At 33.5% G+C, this 15,122-nt stretch overlaps 1 protein-coding gene and 1 long non-coding RNA gene across 2 annotated transcripts; one reads left to right on the top strand and one right to left on the bottom strand.

The window, feature by feature from the left end:
- Positions 1-4: 4 nt before the first annotated feature.
- LOC136070645 (uncharacterized) lies at positions 5-8,186 on the top strand. Its single transcript, XR_010631889.1, has 3 exons — positions 5-262; positions 6,004-6,237; positions 7,923-8,186. It is a non-coding gene; the product is annotated as an uncharacterized LOC136070645 (long non-coding RNA).
- A 1,384-nt stretch (positions 8,187-9,570) lies between these two features.
- On the bottom strand, positions 9,571-10,137 carry LOC136070649 (uncharacterized). Its single transcript, XM_065780877.1, has one exon. It carries the CDS (start codon positions 10,135-10,137, stop codon positions 9,571-9,573), a length of 567 nt encoding a protein of 188 aa, XP_065636949.1.
- Between the last annotated feature and the right edge of the window lie 4,985 nt (positions 10,138-15,122).

Below are 15,122 nucleotides of genomic sequence, written 5' to 3'. Positions count from 1 at the left end.
CTCATCTCCACTCCTTTGCCATTTATTCTCAAGACTTTCCTCTTCCTCTCACGGTCAAATTATCTTTCCACCATAACCATCTTCTTCTTCTTTTTCTTCCTTTTCTTTTTTCTTCTTTGTCTCATGGTCAAATCAACTCTCCACCACAAGAACCAATCTCCACCACAAGCACTGATCTCAAAGATCTGAAGAAATCCCTCTCTGTCAAAGCTTGCATGGTTGAATCTCTCTCATTTGATTTCAAGCATTCTACCACTATTAGGTTTGTATTTTGATTCTGATTTTGGGTTTGGGTTATGGGTTTTCAGTTGATGGTTTAATTTTAAGCTGACTTTCTATGGATTTTGGGTAGATCAAGTTTGATTTTCGTTGTATTTTGGGTTTCTGTTATTTTAACGAGTGATGGTGGTGGTGGTTGGGTGGTGATGGTTGGATAGTGTTGGGTGGATGGTGGGATCTGCATTTTGGTAATGGTGCTCTTGCAAGTTCTGTGCATTTGTGTGGGTGTGTTTGTGTTTATGTGTATCAAAGGAAGAAGAAGATGATGAGTTTGAGTTGGTTTTGCAAATGGAGAAGAGAGAAAAAAAAAGGAGCCAAATGTGGAATTAATAAAATAATAGGATACATATCTACAGTAATCGTGTATATATGCACAATTACTGTAGCAAATGGGTAAATATACATAATTTTAGAATGACTGATGTTGAAGATTTTTGGGGTAAAATGTGTAAAATTTGTTACTTTTTGCATTTTGCAAAGTTTTACATCCACTGATGTGGATGCTCTTATTAATCAAATATGATTTTCTTTTTCTTTTTCCTTTAAACATGAGATTTTTTTTGGGAGATATGTATCGGATTTTTTTTCAAAATAACACTCATTTTCAAATAATTTTGTTAGTTAGTAACATTTCTAAACTATTTAGCAAATTAATATCTCAAGTTTTTTAAATTCGATTTTGGTGTGCGGGAAGAAATCACCACACGAGTTCCTTAGATGAAACCACCACATGCACAACCCACCCAGAAGCAAACGCAACCCACCACACAGACAAGAGGAACCAGACCTAGTTCGTCCCTATCGCTCAGTTCGATGATAATCTCAGTTCATCAACCCACCACATGCAGAAGCAAACACAACCCACCCAAAGAGAAACACGCAACCTAGAGAGAAACAAAGGCAAACGCAACCTAGAGAACCTTCACCTTCGTCACCACCACTGCTAGGTTCAATCCGAGCCAAAGGGTTTGGGTTAGGGAGATTTGAGTTTGTGGGGATTTGGGTTAGGAAGGACGAAGCCAAGGGTTTTTGGTTACAGAAATCTTGGTTTCTTCTTCGTCTTTGTTCTTCTTCGTCATTCTTCAATGTCTCTCTACCTTTTTCTTCTTTTGAGGATAATTATCTCAGCTCCATTTCAAATTCAAGCTCTCTACCTTTTTCTTTAGGTGTTGCTCTGCCTTTTAGAGAAGATGAGAGCTTTTTCAGAGAAGATGACAGCAATTCTCTGGGTTTTGTTTAGGGGCAGAACTCAAGTGCATTTGACTTGAGTTTTATGCCTACGTGAACAAAATTTGCACATCAACTGTCGTACAATATTGAAATCGAGTTCATTGTACTCAATTTAACACACCAAAATCAAGTCTATAGCACTCAAAATGTTAGTTTCCTAAATAGTTTTGAAAATGTGCTAACTAACGAAATTGTTTGAAAATAGATGTTATTTTTGAAAAAAAAAATCCGATACCTATCCGCTTATAAATTTGAGATTTTTTTTAATAGAAAAAAATCTAAGATTACCCTTAATTATATGAAACTATTCTATCCATTAAAGAAAAAATAGTATGACAATATTCTCATCCAATGTTTAAATATAGAATAAAATTTAAAATCAACTTTAAAAAATATATTAAAATAAAAATGTGTAATATTGTAAGGTCTTTATTACTTATGTGACAAAATATTAAGGGGTCATTCTACGGTACCCCATTTTTTTGGGGGTACATTACCTATTAAATTTTAGCCATAGATTTTGCTTGTTTTAATCCAGTCCATTTATATGATGCTCATTTTATAATCTATTTATATGTTGATGACCTTCTAATTTTTGGTCCTAATACGGATATTATAAATGCTGCCAAAATGCTTCTTAAAAATTACTTTGATATGAAAGATTTAGGAGGAGCTCATGTGAACCTTGGTATGAAAATTTCTAGAACTTCAAATGCATATTGTAGATCAATCTTGTGGGGACATTTTTGCCTCAAGACCAAGAGTTGCACTTTGTAATCTTTTTTGGCTTCAAGTCCCACATGGGAAAGAAAGACTTCCTCTTCACACCTTATAAGGGATGAGCAAGTGGATGAAGCCAAAAAAGATTACAAAGTGCAACTCTTGGTCTTGAGGCAAAAATGTCCCAACATTAAAAGGATCCTTTTAATGTGGGGGCAATTCTTGCTTCAAAGGCCAAGAACTAAATCATGTTGTAACCTTAGGCAATTTTTGTTGTCCCACATGGAAAAGAAAGCCTCCCTCTTCATGCCATATAAGGGATGAGCCAATGAGAAAGAGTACCACTAGTTTGGTTAGAGAAAGAGTACCGCTAGTTTGGTTAGTGGTACTCTTCATCCACTTGCTCATCTCTTATAAGGTGTGAAGAGGAAGTCTTTCTTTCCCATGTGGAACTTGAAGCCAAAAAAGATTACAAAGTACAACTCTTGGTCTTAAGGCAAAAATGTCCCCACAAATCTCATTATATAGAAATTTTTAAAAAATATATATAATTACTTTGATTGTAATTCTGCAAGTATTCCTTTTGATTCTAATGTGCATCTATTTCCTACTAAAGATGTAAATGATATTTACAATCAAAAGGAATATGCTAGTACTATTGGTAGTCTTAGATATGCTATTGATTGTACTAAATCTAATACTGCTTATGCTGTAGTAGTTCTAGCAAGATTTACTAGCAAATATAATTTTGAGCACTGGAATGCCATGACTCAATTAATGAGATATTTAAAAAGAACTACGCACTATGGTTTGCTATATCAAAAATATCCGTTCTTGAAGGATCTAGTGATGCTAGTTGGAACACCTTATCAGGTGATTCTTTGTCTACCACTGGCTATGTATTTACATTAGGTGGTGGAGCAATATGTTGAAAATCTAAAAAACAACAAATTATTGCTAAATCCACCATGGAGGCAAAATTAATTACCTTATCTTCAACTAGTGAAGAAGCGGGTTGGTTATGTGATTTATTATATGAAATTCCCATGTGGGAGAAACCTATTCCACTTGTTTTAATTCATTGTGATAGTACCACCACTATTGATAGAGTGCGCAATAAATACTATAATGGTAAATCCAGATCTATTAGAAGAAAACACAGTATTGTGAGATTATACATAAACAATGGTATCATAAATGTTGATTATATTAGTACAAATGATAATATTGCGGATCCATTAACTGCTCTAGCTAGAGAAAATATCTGGATAGCATCGAGGGGGATAGGACATAAGCCCAAAGAAGAATAAACTACCTATGAGGATACCTTACCTAGGGATTGGAGATCCCAAGAACTAGGTTCAAAGAGAAAAACAAATCATATAGTAGTTTGATTAACATTCACTAAATATATGAATGAGTACTAGTATAATAGTACTCATGTATCTCCCTATGCTGTGCATGCATGTATAGGACGGGCTTTTTATTTATTAAAAAATATTAATGGATTATAGCTCTTATGAGTGGGATGTTAGAGTTACAAGAACATCCTTGATAGACCCACCTCCTTTGAGAATATGGCTAGTTCTCTAAATAGCTCATGAATGCTGAGGTTAAGCACAAGGTCATAATGTGTTGGTTTAGAAGCTCATAGTAGAGTACTATAATATTATGTGTGTGATGTAATGTTTTGTTTCCACACAAAAAGTTATAGTTCAAGACTTAGCTCACTATTAACTTTGGAACAATATTGTTGAAACACTAAATGAGGGTTCAAGCCATTGATACTCTCATTATGCATAATGTTCCACTTAACCTAAAAAAAAAAATTCATATATATATATATATATATTTACATATTTATTTTTATAAAAATAAGTGGGGGATTGTTGGATATTTTTACAAAAATATCATATTCTATTTTAATGCTCATTTAAGTGATTTAAGAAAATAATTTCCTTTATGAAAAATCGATTTATTTGCTAAATTTGAAATTCAAATATAAATTAGAATTTGAAAAGCAATTGTCAATGGTTTTAGTTAAGAAATTTTCTGGACATTACTGTGATGTTTAATACCATCATTGCCAGCATATTTTGTTTTATTACATTATATATACTTAATTTCCTTTATAAACTTTTGCTATAAAATGTTGAGAAATGCTAGGGGTGTCAATTCGTGTTCGCGGGTCGGGTTCGTGTCGTGTCGAACCATAAGTACTCTGCTATATGGGTTGACCCGAACCCGACCTGTTTAGTAAACGTGTCAAGAATCCTCAACCCTAACCCGACCTGTTTATTAAACAGGTTGACCCAACCCGACACGTTTAACCTGTTTAATTAATAAGTCATGTAAAAATTAATACTAATAACCTGTTTGATTAATAGGTCATACATAATCTAAATAATCTATTATTAATTTCTATATATCTAAAATTAAAATACAATTACAACCATAAATATAATAATAAACATATAATTACAGCAACAAAAATTAAGCAATAATAACAAAATTTAATACCTTTATTATCTAAACGGGTCAAACAGGTCAAACGGGTTCACATGTTAAACACGAACACGACCCGTTTATTAAACGGGTCAGCCGTGTCGACCCGAATATGACCCGAACCCATTTAGCCTCAACCCATGACCTGTTTATAAACAGGTTAGTCGTGTCGGGTTCGCGGGTCGTGTCAAATTTTGCCACCCCTAAGAAATGCTACGTCTACAACATTTTTACAACAAATCACAGGTGGTTAGTTGTTATTGGTTCAAATTTGAAATTAACACTAAGATTACTTTTTTGCCCTAACAATAACAACTAGTAACAACCTGCCACTTAGGATTTGTTGTAAAAATGTTGTAAAATTGTTGTAGACATATCATTTCTCTAAAATGTTTTCTTTCAATATATTAACGTTGTAACGTTATAGATGGAAAGTGATGGAAAGAATCAGAAACTTATTTCTATACAGATATTCTGAATTATTATATGTCATAATATGTTACCATATATACTAGCATTTACTATTTGGTTAAATGGAAAGTCAAATCTTTTGGCAATATTTTAAATTCTGAAATTTTCTGAACTGCTTGGTATTCAAATTTCAGCCACTTTATAGGCTATTAATTTCAATAGCATTATGACTCCATTTAATTGTTTTCAATGTATAGATTTTGGCAAAAGGCAAGTTCATGTCCGGCTATTGTATTTTATATATATATATATATATAATATAGAAAGAAATAAAAAGTTTTAGATATCACCTTATTTGGATTACCAAGCTATATACTTTCAAAAATCAATCTTGTTATTGTTCTAAACACTCACCATCTACTGCTTCTTACTCTTAACAAAATACTTTATCTTTTACTTTATTTTATGGGAAAAGAAAGTATTATAGAGAGCTTATATCCATCGAGCAGTGAAGGCTTGCAAGGATAATTAGCAAAGGTGGTTGGTCTGTTGTATCCTAGGGACAATGTGCAGAAATTATTTGTCTAACTACATCAAATAAACCTTAAATGTCATGATTTTTCTTAAGATAGTGATTTGATTCACGCCTCATCTTTGCCATCTCTTTGGGTAAAATCATATTATGTAATTTCCAAGGAAGAGTCAGGTAATATCTCTCCTTTATTTCCAACAACCTATAGGTTGTTTTTGTTTTCCAAGTCAAGAATATTTCATTTGGGTCTTACTGTTATTTGTTTTGGCTTTTAAATAAAATAAATATGATTACTGCTTAGTTTTTGAATTTGATTGACTTTCCAGGTTCATATTTCATAGTTTTGGAGATGCTTGAGTCTCTTCCACTCATTGAATGCAGCAACCTGAAGTTTTTTTTGATAAATTGCAACAACCTGAAGCTTTTTTTATAAACTGTGCAACCTGAGGTTTTTTTGATAAACTGCAGCAACTTGAGGGTTTTTTCTGCAGCAACCGAAGGGTTTTTTTGATCAAAATGCAGTAACCTTTTATTTGTTTGATAAACTATAGCAACCTGAGGTTAGTTCTTTTTCTTCTTCCTTTATTTGGTGGATATATGATGGCTTGTGGGTGATTTGCTTTTGATTGTTGTATTTGGGAGTTTTGAACAGCATTTGATGATTTGTTCTAAAAATGCACACCATGTGTTTGATGTTTTGTTCTATAAGCTTTGTAGTATCCCAGTGGAGCTAGTGTGTCTATCTTATGCAATTTTGATTAACTAATTTGCTTAATCATGGAGTAAAAGATTGAAAAAATTTCAATCAAATAATAGATAGTAGATTGATAATGTTATTTGGATAGTGTCTTGCTGAAGTGGCATGGCATCTTTTCCTTGGATTTGGATCCTCTCCATTTTCCTTTGAAATGGACAGTGTCCATTTCATGGCCAGGATTGATTTGAAATAAATGAAAGGCTAGGATGTGCCACATCATTTAAAAAGATATTGACTAATGCTACTATGAAGTTAACAGAGGATTCTGTCTAAACTATGGTTAAGTTTACCAGAGAGTGTGTTAAACTTATCTTTTAAGCTTCGTGAATTGTGATTTTGTCGCCAAGACATTTCAGGAAGAATAGATCTAGAAGTAACAAAATGGGAAGAGCAGAGTTTAGAAAAAGAAGACGAAAAGATTTTTTTTTCCCCTCAATTTGATTGTTCTGTTTGTAATGCATTAATTTTGTTAATTGACAATTGATTTGGGTCATCTTTTCTTATTGTCTTTTTTCTTTTTCTATGTTTTGTTCCTTTTTTTCATTTGGTTGCTGAAAATGAAGGAAAGTTTGTGTCTTTGATCGATTTGGATGCCATGAAAATTGATGCAAAAAGAGAAAAATGAAGGAGGTACCCAGTACCCACACATGCTGCTCCCTAAATCTTTTTGTAGGCATTCAAAGCAAATCCAGGCACAGATTTGATCTGCCAACCTTTTACAGACAATCAAACCACAAACCCATACGATTTTGATTAATCCAAATAACTAAAGGCTATAAACTGCAAAGGCAAGCGATACTGATTTTCTCATATTATGTTTAACATTCACAAATTTCCCACAAATTTAAGTTGCATAAAAAGGAAACATATCCACAGCTGGAAAATTAAAGACACTTGGTAAATTTATGTTTTCACAAACACACAATTTCCATAATCTTTTACACTTTAAAGCTTGACTTTTTAAATCAAGTAGTTGTATCGCAAAAAACAAAAGCGTTCTCCTTCAGAGGTGTATGTATGTATGTTAAAAGAATTAGAAAAATTAAAAATTATAAGGAAAAATTAGTAATATTAAAAATTGTGAAGGACATGGATAGTCTTTATCCCCTCCACGGCGAGGAACACCATTGAATGTCTCCACCGATCGCCCCAGATGTTTGATGAGGCACCCAGATCCCAGATCGAAAGAGAGTCCCATTCTCTTCCCCCCTCCCCCCCCCCCCTTTTTTTCCAATGTTAACGCTTACGTTGGTGAACGTTAAGGTTTAGTTTGTTTAACCACAGTTAACTTTGCTATTAGAGTTAAGTTATTCATTTTTAATTGATGTGGCACATCTTAGCCATTGATTTATTTTCAAAGTAATCCTAGCCATGAAATGGACCCTCTCAATTTCAAAGAGAAATGGAGAGGATCTAGATCCCTTTTTCTTTCCCTTTTTTCTAGCTACTCAAAACTTACATTTAATATGAAGCTAAATCATTTTGCAGAGGTAGGATGAAGAATTGGCTCATATTCCTGCAGTTTATTCCATGGTGCAATCTATTTGTGACTCTCTCCAAAAATTGTTGTGGAATATACAAGTTCGGACATTGATTTTCTTTTTCCTCCCCTCTGAATTGCCACAATTAAAACGGTGGTTTGGAACTATTCCATAAGTAGTTTTCTCCCATGAGAAATTTTTTTAGATGATGGTGTACAATATTCTATATTGTGATAACTCTGAAATGTAGTTCTTGATTATGAAGTTCGTAATATAGCTTTTTTTTTTTTTAAATGGAAGAATTATTGCATAAGCTAATGTTGAATGTGGAGGAAAGCTATAGATGCAAAAAATAGTGGAAACAAATTAAAATGGGAGAAAGTGATTTACCATTTTTGCTTTTGTTAAATTTCTAGAAATGAGAACGCAAACACCGTTGTGATAGTTCACTGTAATATGCTTATGCAACTTTCAATGCCAGGTAATTTTGGGTTTGCAGTGCTAAGAGCTTATGATCTATTTGTCTCTTTGAATGGTTCCAATTTTAATGGATGTAAAGGACTAGAGTTTGTGCCTTTTTTGACTTATATGATAAAAGTATTGTCATATGTGATGTTGGTAGTCAACTTGGTACTGCTTAATACAACGATGGAACTGACAAATGTGAGGAAAAAAAAAAAAAAGAATCACCGAATATGACAAAAGTATGGTCAGATGTGATGTTGGTACTGCCTAATATGATGATAGAACAAATGTAAGAAAAAAAAAATCAAGGAACCACCATATATGATAAAAGTTCAATTATATGTGATGTTGGTACTTTCCAATGTGAAGATGCATCAAATGTGAGAAAAAAAAAAAGTGAACCACCAAATTTGACAAAAGTATGGTTAGATATAATGTTGGCATTGCCTAATGTGACGATAGAACTATCAAATTTGAGGGGAAAAAAAAAAAAAAAACCATCAAATATGACAAAAGAAGTGTCACACTTGGCAGGAGTTAAAAGGTTATGAAACAAAGATGATTGTATTTATCTAAAAATATATGTGGTAAATGTTTACATATTTTTGTTATGATTTAAAAAAAAAAAAAAAAAAAAAACATAATATACCTGTAACATACATGTACCTTTTCTTCTCCATTTCTGTATTTTTATACCAAATTTTTAAAATTTACTTTTTTGAAAGGTGCCAAACTATACTGTCCATATACTTGTCATATTAAACTCGTACCGTATTTTACTAATTCATATCATATATAATTAAAACAACTAAAATTTCCCTACTATATATCTGAAATACCAAGCATACAATAATCTCAATCATACATAAAATTTTCTCCATTAATTGATATTTTGTTCACATGTGGCTTGACTTAAAACATGACCTAACCATCAAAATAGTTATTCCAACTATCCATATACATGTCCTAAGAATTTTACTCACTTTTCTTTAACCTTCCTAACTTCCTTGCACAAAACCAATAATGACATTTAGTGTTTCAAACAAAAACCCTTTAGGATTTGAATCTCCACTTAAAATGTATTAAAAAACTTACCTTGCAAGAAGGGTACGTAATACTAAGGAGTATATACTATTTGACCCAACTACGGAGAAAAAAAAAAACACACACACACACACACACACCCTAGTTTAACGTGAACAAATAACTGGCTCTTCTGTTATGGTCTCTAACAATGGTTTCCTTGACCTGCACATAGACAACCTATGCATAAACTCTGGCGACGAAAATTCCTCAATATCATCCAAATTCAACTTTGGCACCGCCACTGCCACCGCCGTCTCATTTTCCTGCCAATCATCAGCTGTTTTTCCCTCCACCAACAGGGGAACATCTCTAGGCTCCGGAAATGTCCTTATGTTGGCTTCGCCAGAACCACGCTTGGCTGCAGAATTGGCGGTGAGGAACAAGGCACCCATGTCAGCTGCTGTGACAATAGAGTTGAGTCTCTTCATGGGGAACATGACATAAACGTTAGCCATCTCTAGGTCTTCGTCGGCGTTGAGTGCAGAAAACCTTCGTCCAATTTGGAGAGACATTGAGTTTACAACGAAGAAGTTTGGGGTTTCAAGCATGAGTTCAGCTGCTTTAATGGGTGCATGGAATTCTTGAATTTGGCCGCTTGGGAAGATCACTTTTGTGGCTCTAGACTGCTTGCCTCCTGGGCTGGATAGAGCACAAGAAACGTAGTTTCCCATATGATATGCCTTGTGAATATATATATATATATATATATGTCAAGAAGAGAAATGTAAATAAGCAAAACGGTACTTGAAGAAAACTCGGAGTAGTGGCTAGCTAGATATATATTAGTATGTGGGCTTTGAGTTTGATGAACAAGTTAGAGAAAGAGATCGAAGTGGATTTGTGTTGGGGTTGGAGAGGTTTGAAGGAGAAGAGATGGTTTTGGAGAGGACCTTGTCTTGGGATTAATGAGTCAGTTTTGGGAGTACCGGGGGGGCAACGAAGAGCTAGGGAGTTGGGGAATAATAATGAGTCAATTTTATAAGGCAGTAGCTAGCTATAGAAAAAGTCTAAACAAGAAATATACATATGAATATAGAAGATTCTAATAAGGAATGAGCCAGTTGTGTAAAGTAGTTGGGGTTGACATTCTTGCGAGTCCGCGTAGGGAAATTTAAAGAAAAGTATCAAAACAATATTTATTATATATTGAAGAAACATATTGGAAGGTACATTTCCAGTTGGTAGTTGATTTTATCATGTATGGTTTATCATTTCCAACAATTATCCTATCTTAACGTGTGAGACCCACTCCTTTTCCCTTTGTAAAGGGAGTTATCTTTCTTTTTCTTTCTTTCCTTTTCTATGTGTGTTTATTGGTCTTGGTTGTGTTTCGTATAGAAGTAATACAAACTTTTATGACTTTCATATATGTATATATAAAAGAAAGACTAATGGTTGGACCATCCCTTGCTAAGATATATGTCTTTCAGCACCGAAAATGGATTTTTTTTTTGGGGAAGAATGATCAATAATTAATATAGTTATAATTAAAAAAGAACAATCCAGTGGGGTTGTTGGTGAGAAACCAAAAAAAGAAAAAGAAAAAAAGAACAGGAAAACATGCGAGCTACGAATATATATATATATATATAATATAATTGAACAGTAAGGTTTGCGTGAACTTTTTGCTAATTTGTCTTTCTGAGAGAATTGAAGGAAGTGGTGGCGGTGTCGGTTACGCTAGTCCGTGCTCTTCTAAAAGTTCAGCTCATCATATACTATAAGCTAATTGCGTCACGGGAGCGTTGGTGCCACATTTCCTAGTATCTTTCCCAATCTCATATATATATAAAAATATATACTTTAATTAATTAGGATTAATATATGATAATCTAGTACTGCTTTTCCATCTCAAACAATTTTTAATTTTAATTTTTCCATCTCATACAATACAACATCTCATTAGGGCACTGCACTGGCATGGAGTATTTTATATCTGTTCCACTAAAGTTATGCTTCCGTACTACTACATTGGGTGCCCCCATTATCTTATGCCACCAGGATACAATATTAGCTCCGCTTTTGGGGGATGGTACAACACGGTATTCAACCACTATTATTATAATTATAATTTGTAAACCATCTCACCTATAACGAAAAAAAATCTGTCATCTCTTTCATCAGCCTCTAAAACGAACACAAAGGAATTCACTAAAACATTAGAAGGCCTAAAGTTAGGGGCATCAAATGGGTGAGTTTGGAGTGGGTATAATTGGGATGGGTATATAAAACTCATTTATCCATTAAAACTCATTTAACTAATTGTTTCTAACCCAAACTCAACTCAATCCAATTATTATGGGTAAACCTCAACCCACCCAATTACCCAATTATCAAAATTACCAAAATGACCATAAAGTGTAAATGACCAAAGTACTCTAAAATCTTAAAAAATGACCAAAATGCCCTCGAAACCTAAAAATTACCAAAATAACCACAAAACCTACAAAATAACCAAAATATCCCCGAAACCCAAATAAATGACCAAAATACCCTCAAAACTCAAAGAATGACCAAAATACCCCTAAAACCCAAAAATGACCAAAATACCCCCGAAACCTAAAAAATGACCAAAATACCCCTGAACCCAAAAAATGACCAAAATACCCCCGAAACCTAAAAATTACCAAAATAATCTCAAAACCTACAAAATGACCAAAATACCCCTGAAACCATAAAATGACCAAAATACCCCTCGAAATCTAAAAATGACCAAAATACCCCCAAAACCCAAAAAAATTACTAAAATACTCCCGAAACCTAAAAATGACCAAAATACCCCATAAACCCAAAAAATGTCCAAAATACCTCCAAAACCTAAAAAATGGCCAAAATAACCTCGAAACCTAAAAATTGACCAAAATAACCCTAAAAACTAAAAATGACCAAAATACTCCCGAAACCTCAAAAATGGCCAAAATAACCCCGAAGTCTAAAAATTGACCAATATAACCTAGAAACCTAAAAATGACCAAAATAGCCCCTGAACCTAAAAATACCAAAATACCCCCTAAACCTAAAAAATGATCGATATACTTTCAAAACCTAAAAATTAACGGAAATACCACCTGAAACCTAAAAAAAGACCAAAATACCCTTGAAACCTAAATACAATCAAAATAACCCATAAACCTTAAAATGACCAAAATATCCTCGAAACCTAAAAAATGACCAAAATTCCCCGAAACCTATAAAATGACAAAAAAAACTCCTTAAACCTGTAAGTCAATAAAAATACACCATAAACCTAAAAAATTACCAAAATCCCCCATAAAACTAAAGAATGACCAAAATACTCCCTAAACATAAAAAAATGACCAAAATACCTATAAACTTAAAAAATGACTAAGATACCCCAAACCCCTATTTTAGTAATTTTAGAGGCTTCGAGTGTATTTTGTTCATCTTATAGGATTAGTTGTATGTTGGTCATTTTAGATATTTTGAGGGGTATTTTGGTCGTTTTATAGGTTTAGAGGTATTTGGTCGTTTTAAACGTTTCAGGGTATTTTTGGTAATTTTAGAAGTTTCATGTTGTTTATGGCCATTTTAGTGGTTTTGGGTTTATTTGGGTCATTTCAAAGGTTTAGGGGTATTTTTGTCACTTTAGAGGTTTGAGGCTACTGTGGTCATTTTTTAGGTTTAAGGGTATTTGGTCACTTTTTAGGTTTAGGAGGTATTTTGGTCATTTTATAGTTTTAGGGGGGTATTTTGTTCATTTTTAGGTTTCAGGGTTATTTTTGTCAATTTTTAGACTTCGGGGTTATTTTGGTCATTTTTAGGTTTCTAGGTTATTTTGATCAATTTTTAGGCTTTGCGGTTATTTTGGCAATTTTTTAGGTTTCGAGGGTATTTTACTCATTTTTAAGGTTTTGAGGGTATTTTGGTCATTTTTTAGGTTTTAGGGTTATTTTGGTTATTTTTTAAGCTACGGGGGGTTGTTTTGGCCATTTTTTTAGGTTTTGAAGGTATTTTGGTAATTTTTATGTTTCAAAGGTATTTTGGTCATTTTTTGGATTTCTGGGATATTTTGGTCATTTTTAGGTTTTGGGGGTATTTTGGTCATTTTTTTGGGTTTTGGAAGTATTTTGGTCATTTTTTTGGTTTTGGGGGTATTTTGGTCATATTTTGGGTTTCGGGAGGTATTTTGGTCATTTTTTGGGTTTTTGGGGTATTTTGGTCATTTTGTAGGTTTATGTGTTATTTTGGTCATTTTTTAGGTTGAAGGGGTATTTTGGTAATTTTAGTAGTTTTGGGGTTGGGTAATTGGGTACCCAATTAAAACCCAATAAACATTAGTGTTAATTGGGTTTAATTGGGTTAATACCCATTTAACCCAACTAATAATTTGGTGGGTTTGGGTCTATTTTAAGTGGGTGAGTTTGGGTGAACAAATGGGTTTGGGTTGATTTTGCCACCCCTACCTAAAGTACATAACAAAAAACTTGTTAAAAAATTAAAAATGAAATTCATACATAGAAGGGTTTGGATTGCAAGATACAAACAGTCAGGGATGATACGTGTTCAAAAATAATTACATGTTAGCTCCGTTAAGTACACAGGAGTACTAAACAAAACCTCTACCCTTCATGCAAAGCTTGATATCTTAGAGTTTTGCTACAATTGAACAATGGAAACCATGGGTGAGGAGCTGAAGGGGGTTGACTACATTAAGAATATTTCCATCTAATACACTTGCCATAGAAATTACGAGAGTATCATGGGGTTCATTCAACCTAAAAAGGATATCCTGTCTCGATAAAGTCAGTCCTTTACATGCAGAATGTTAGAGCTTTGTAGTTTCTACTAAATGCCACTAAGCATACTTTGTCGTTCTTCACCATCGCGCCAATATTTATCACCTACCAAAATTACACACATATATAATTCACGGCTTGCTTTAGTTTGTTTTGAAATAAAATATTTTTCTGAAAAATGTTTTCCCATTTTTAAATGTTTATTTGCATGTAAAATGTGGTCAAAGTTGTAAATTATTTTCCATTAACTATATAATCCTTTATAAAAAGTTATAAAATGCTTTTATCTTTAAAAATTTTGGTCAAATATTTTATGAAAACTCGTGGTGGTTTCTCCTCACCCCATCTGGTGGTTAGGTCACCAATCTAGTGGGTCGGACAGCCAATGCCCATAGTCTAATGGCTGGAGTTGCCGCTCCAGCGACCGATGCCCAGGGTCCAATCACTTGAGCCACCGTTCCGACAATTGGTGTCGATGGTTCAGTCATTGGAGATGCCATTCTAGCCACCAATGATGGCGGTCTAGTCATTAGAGATGTCGCTCCAACAACTGTCATCAACAATCTAGTCACCAGAGCCACCATTTTCAGTCACCAAACCTTCGACACCGATGACTCTAGTGGTTAAGGCAATGGTTTTGGTCGTTTGCTTGAAATATTTTACTTAACATATCAAACACTTGAAAATATTTTATTAAAAATGTTTTTACATGTAAAATATTTTATTTCAAAACAAACAAAGTGTAAATTCAATATTGTGATTATATTTTTATTTCTTTTAGAGAAAAAAATAGTAATTTTATTGATTGAGGATGAAAATCAAAATATTGCACAGCCACAGCTTTGGACTAGCCTAATCCTTTGCTAAGCGAGCTAAAGCGTGTGCAACTGTGATTATAT

The sequence above is a fragment of the Quercus suber genome, unplaced genomic scaffold (assembly GCF_002906115.3).
Source record: "Quercus suber isolate HL8 unplaced genomic scaffold, Cork oak 2.0 scaffold_249, whole genome shotgun sequence".
NCBI classification, from domain to species: domain Eukaryota; kingdom Viridiplantae; phylum Streptophyta; class Magnoliopsida; order Fagales; family Fagaceae; genus Quercus; species Quercus suber.
Note: the sequence above shows the minus strand (reverse complement) of the source record. Positions and strands in the feature narration are given on the sequence as shown.

What these genes read in the sequence shown, in the direction of transcription:
- LOC136070649 (XM_065780877.1), bottom strand. Translation starts at nt 10,137, where the DNA reads ATGGGAAACTACGTTTCTTGTGCTCTATCCAGCCCAGGAGGCAAGCAG.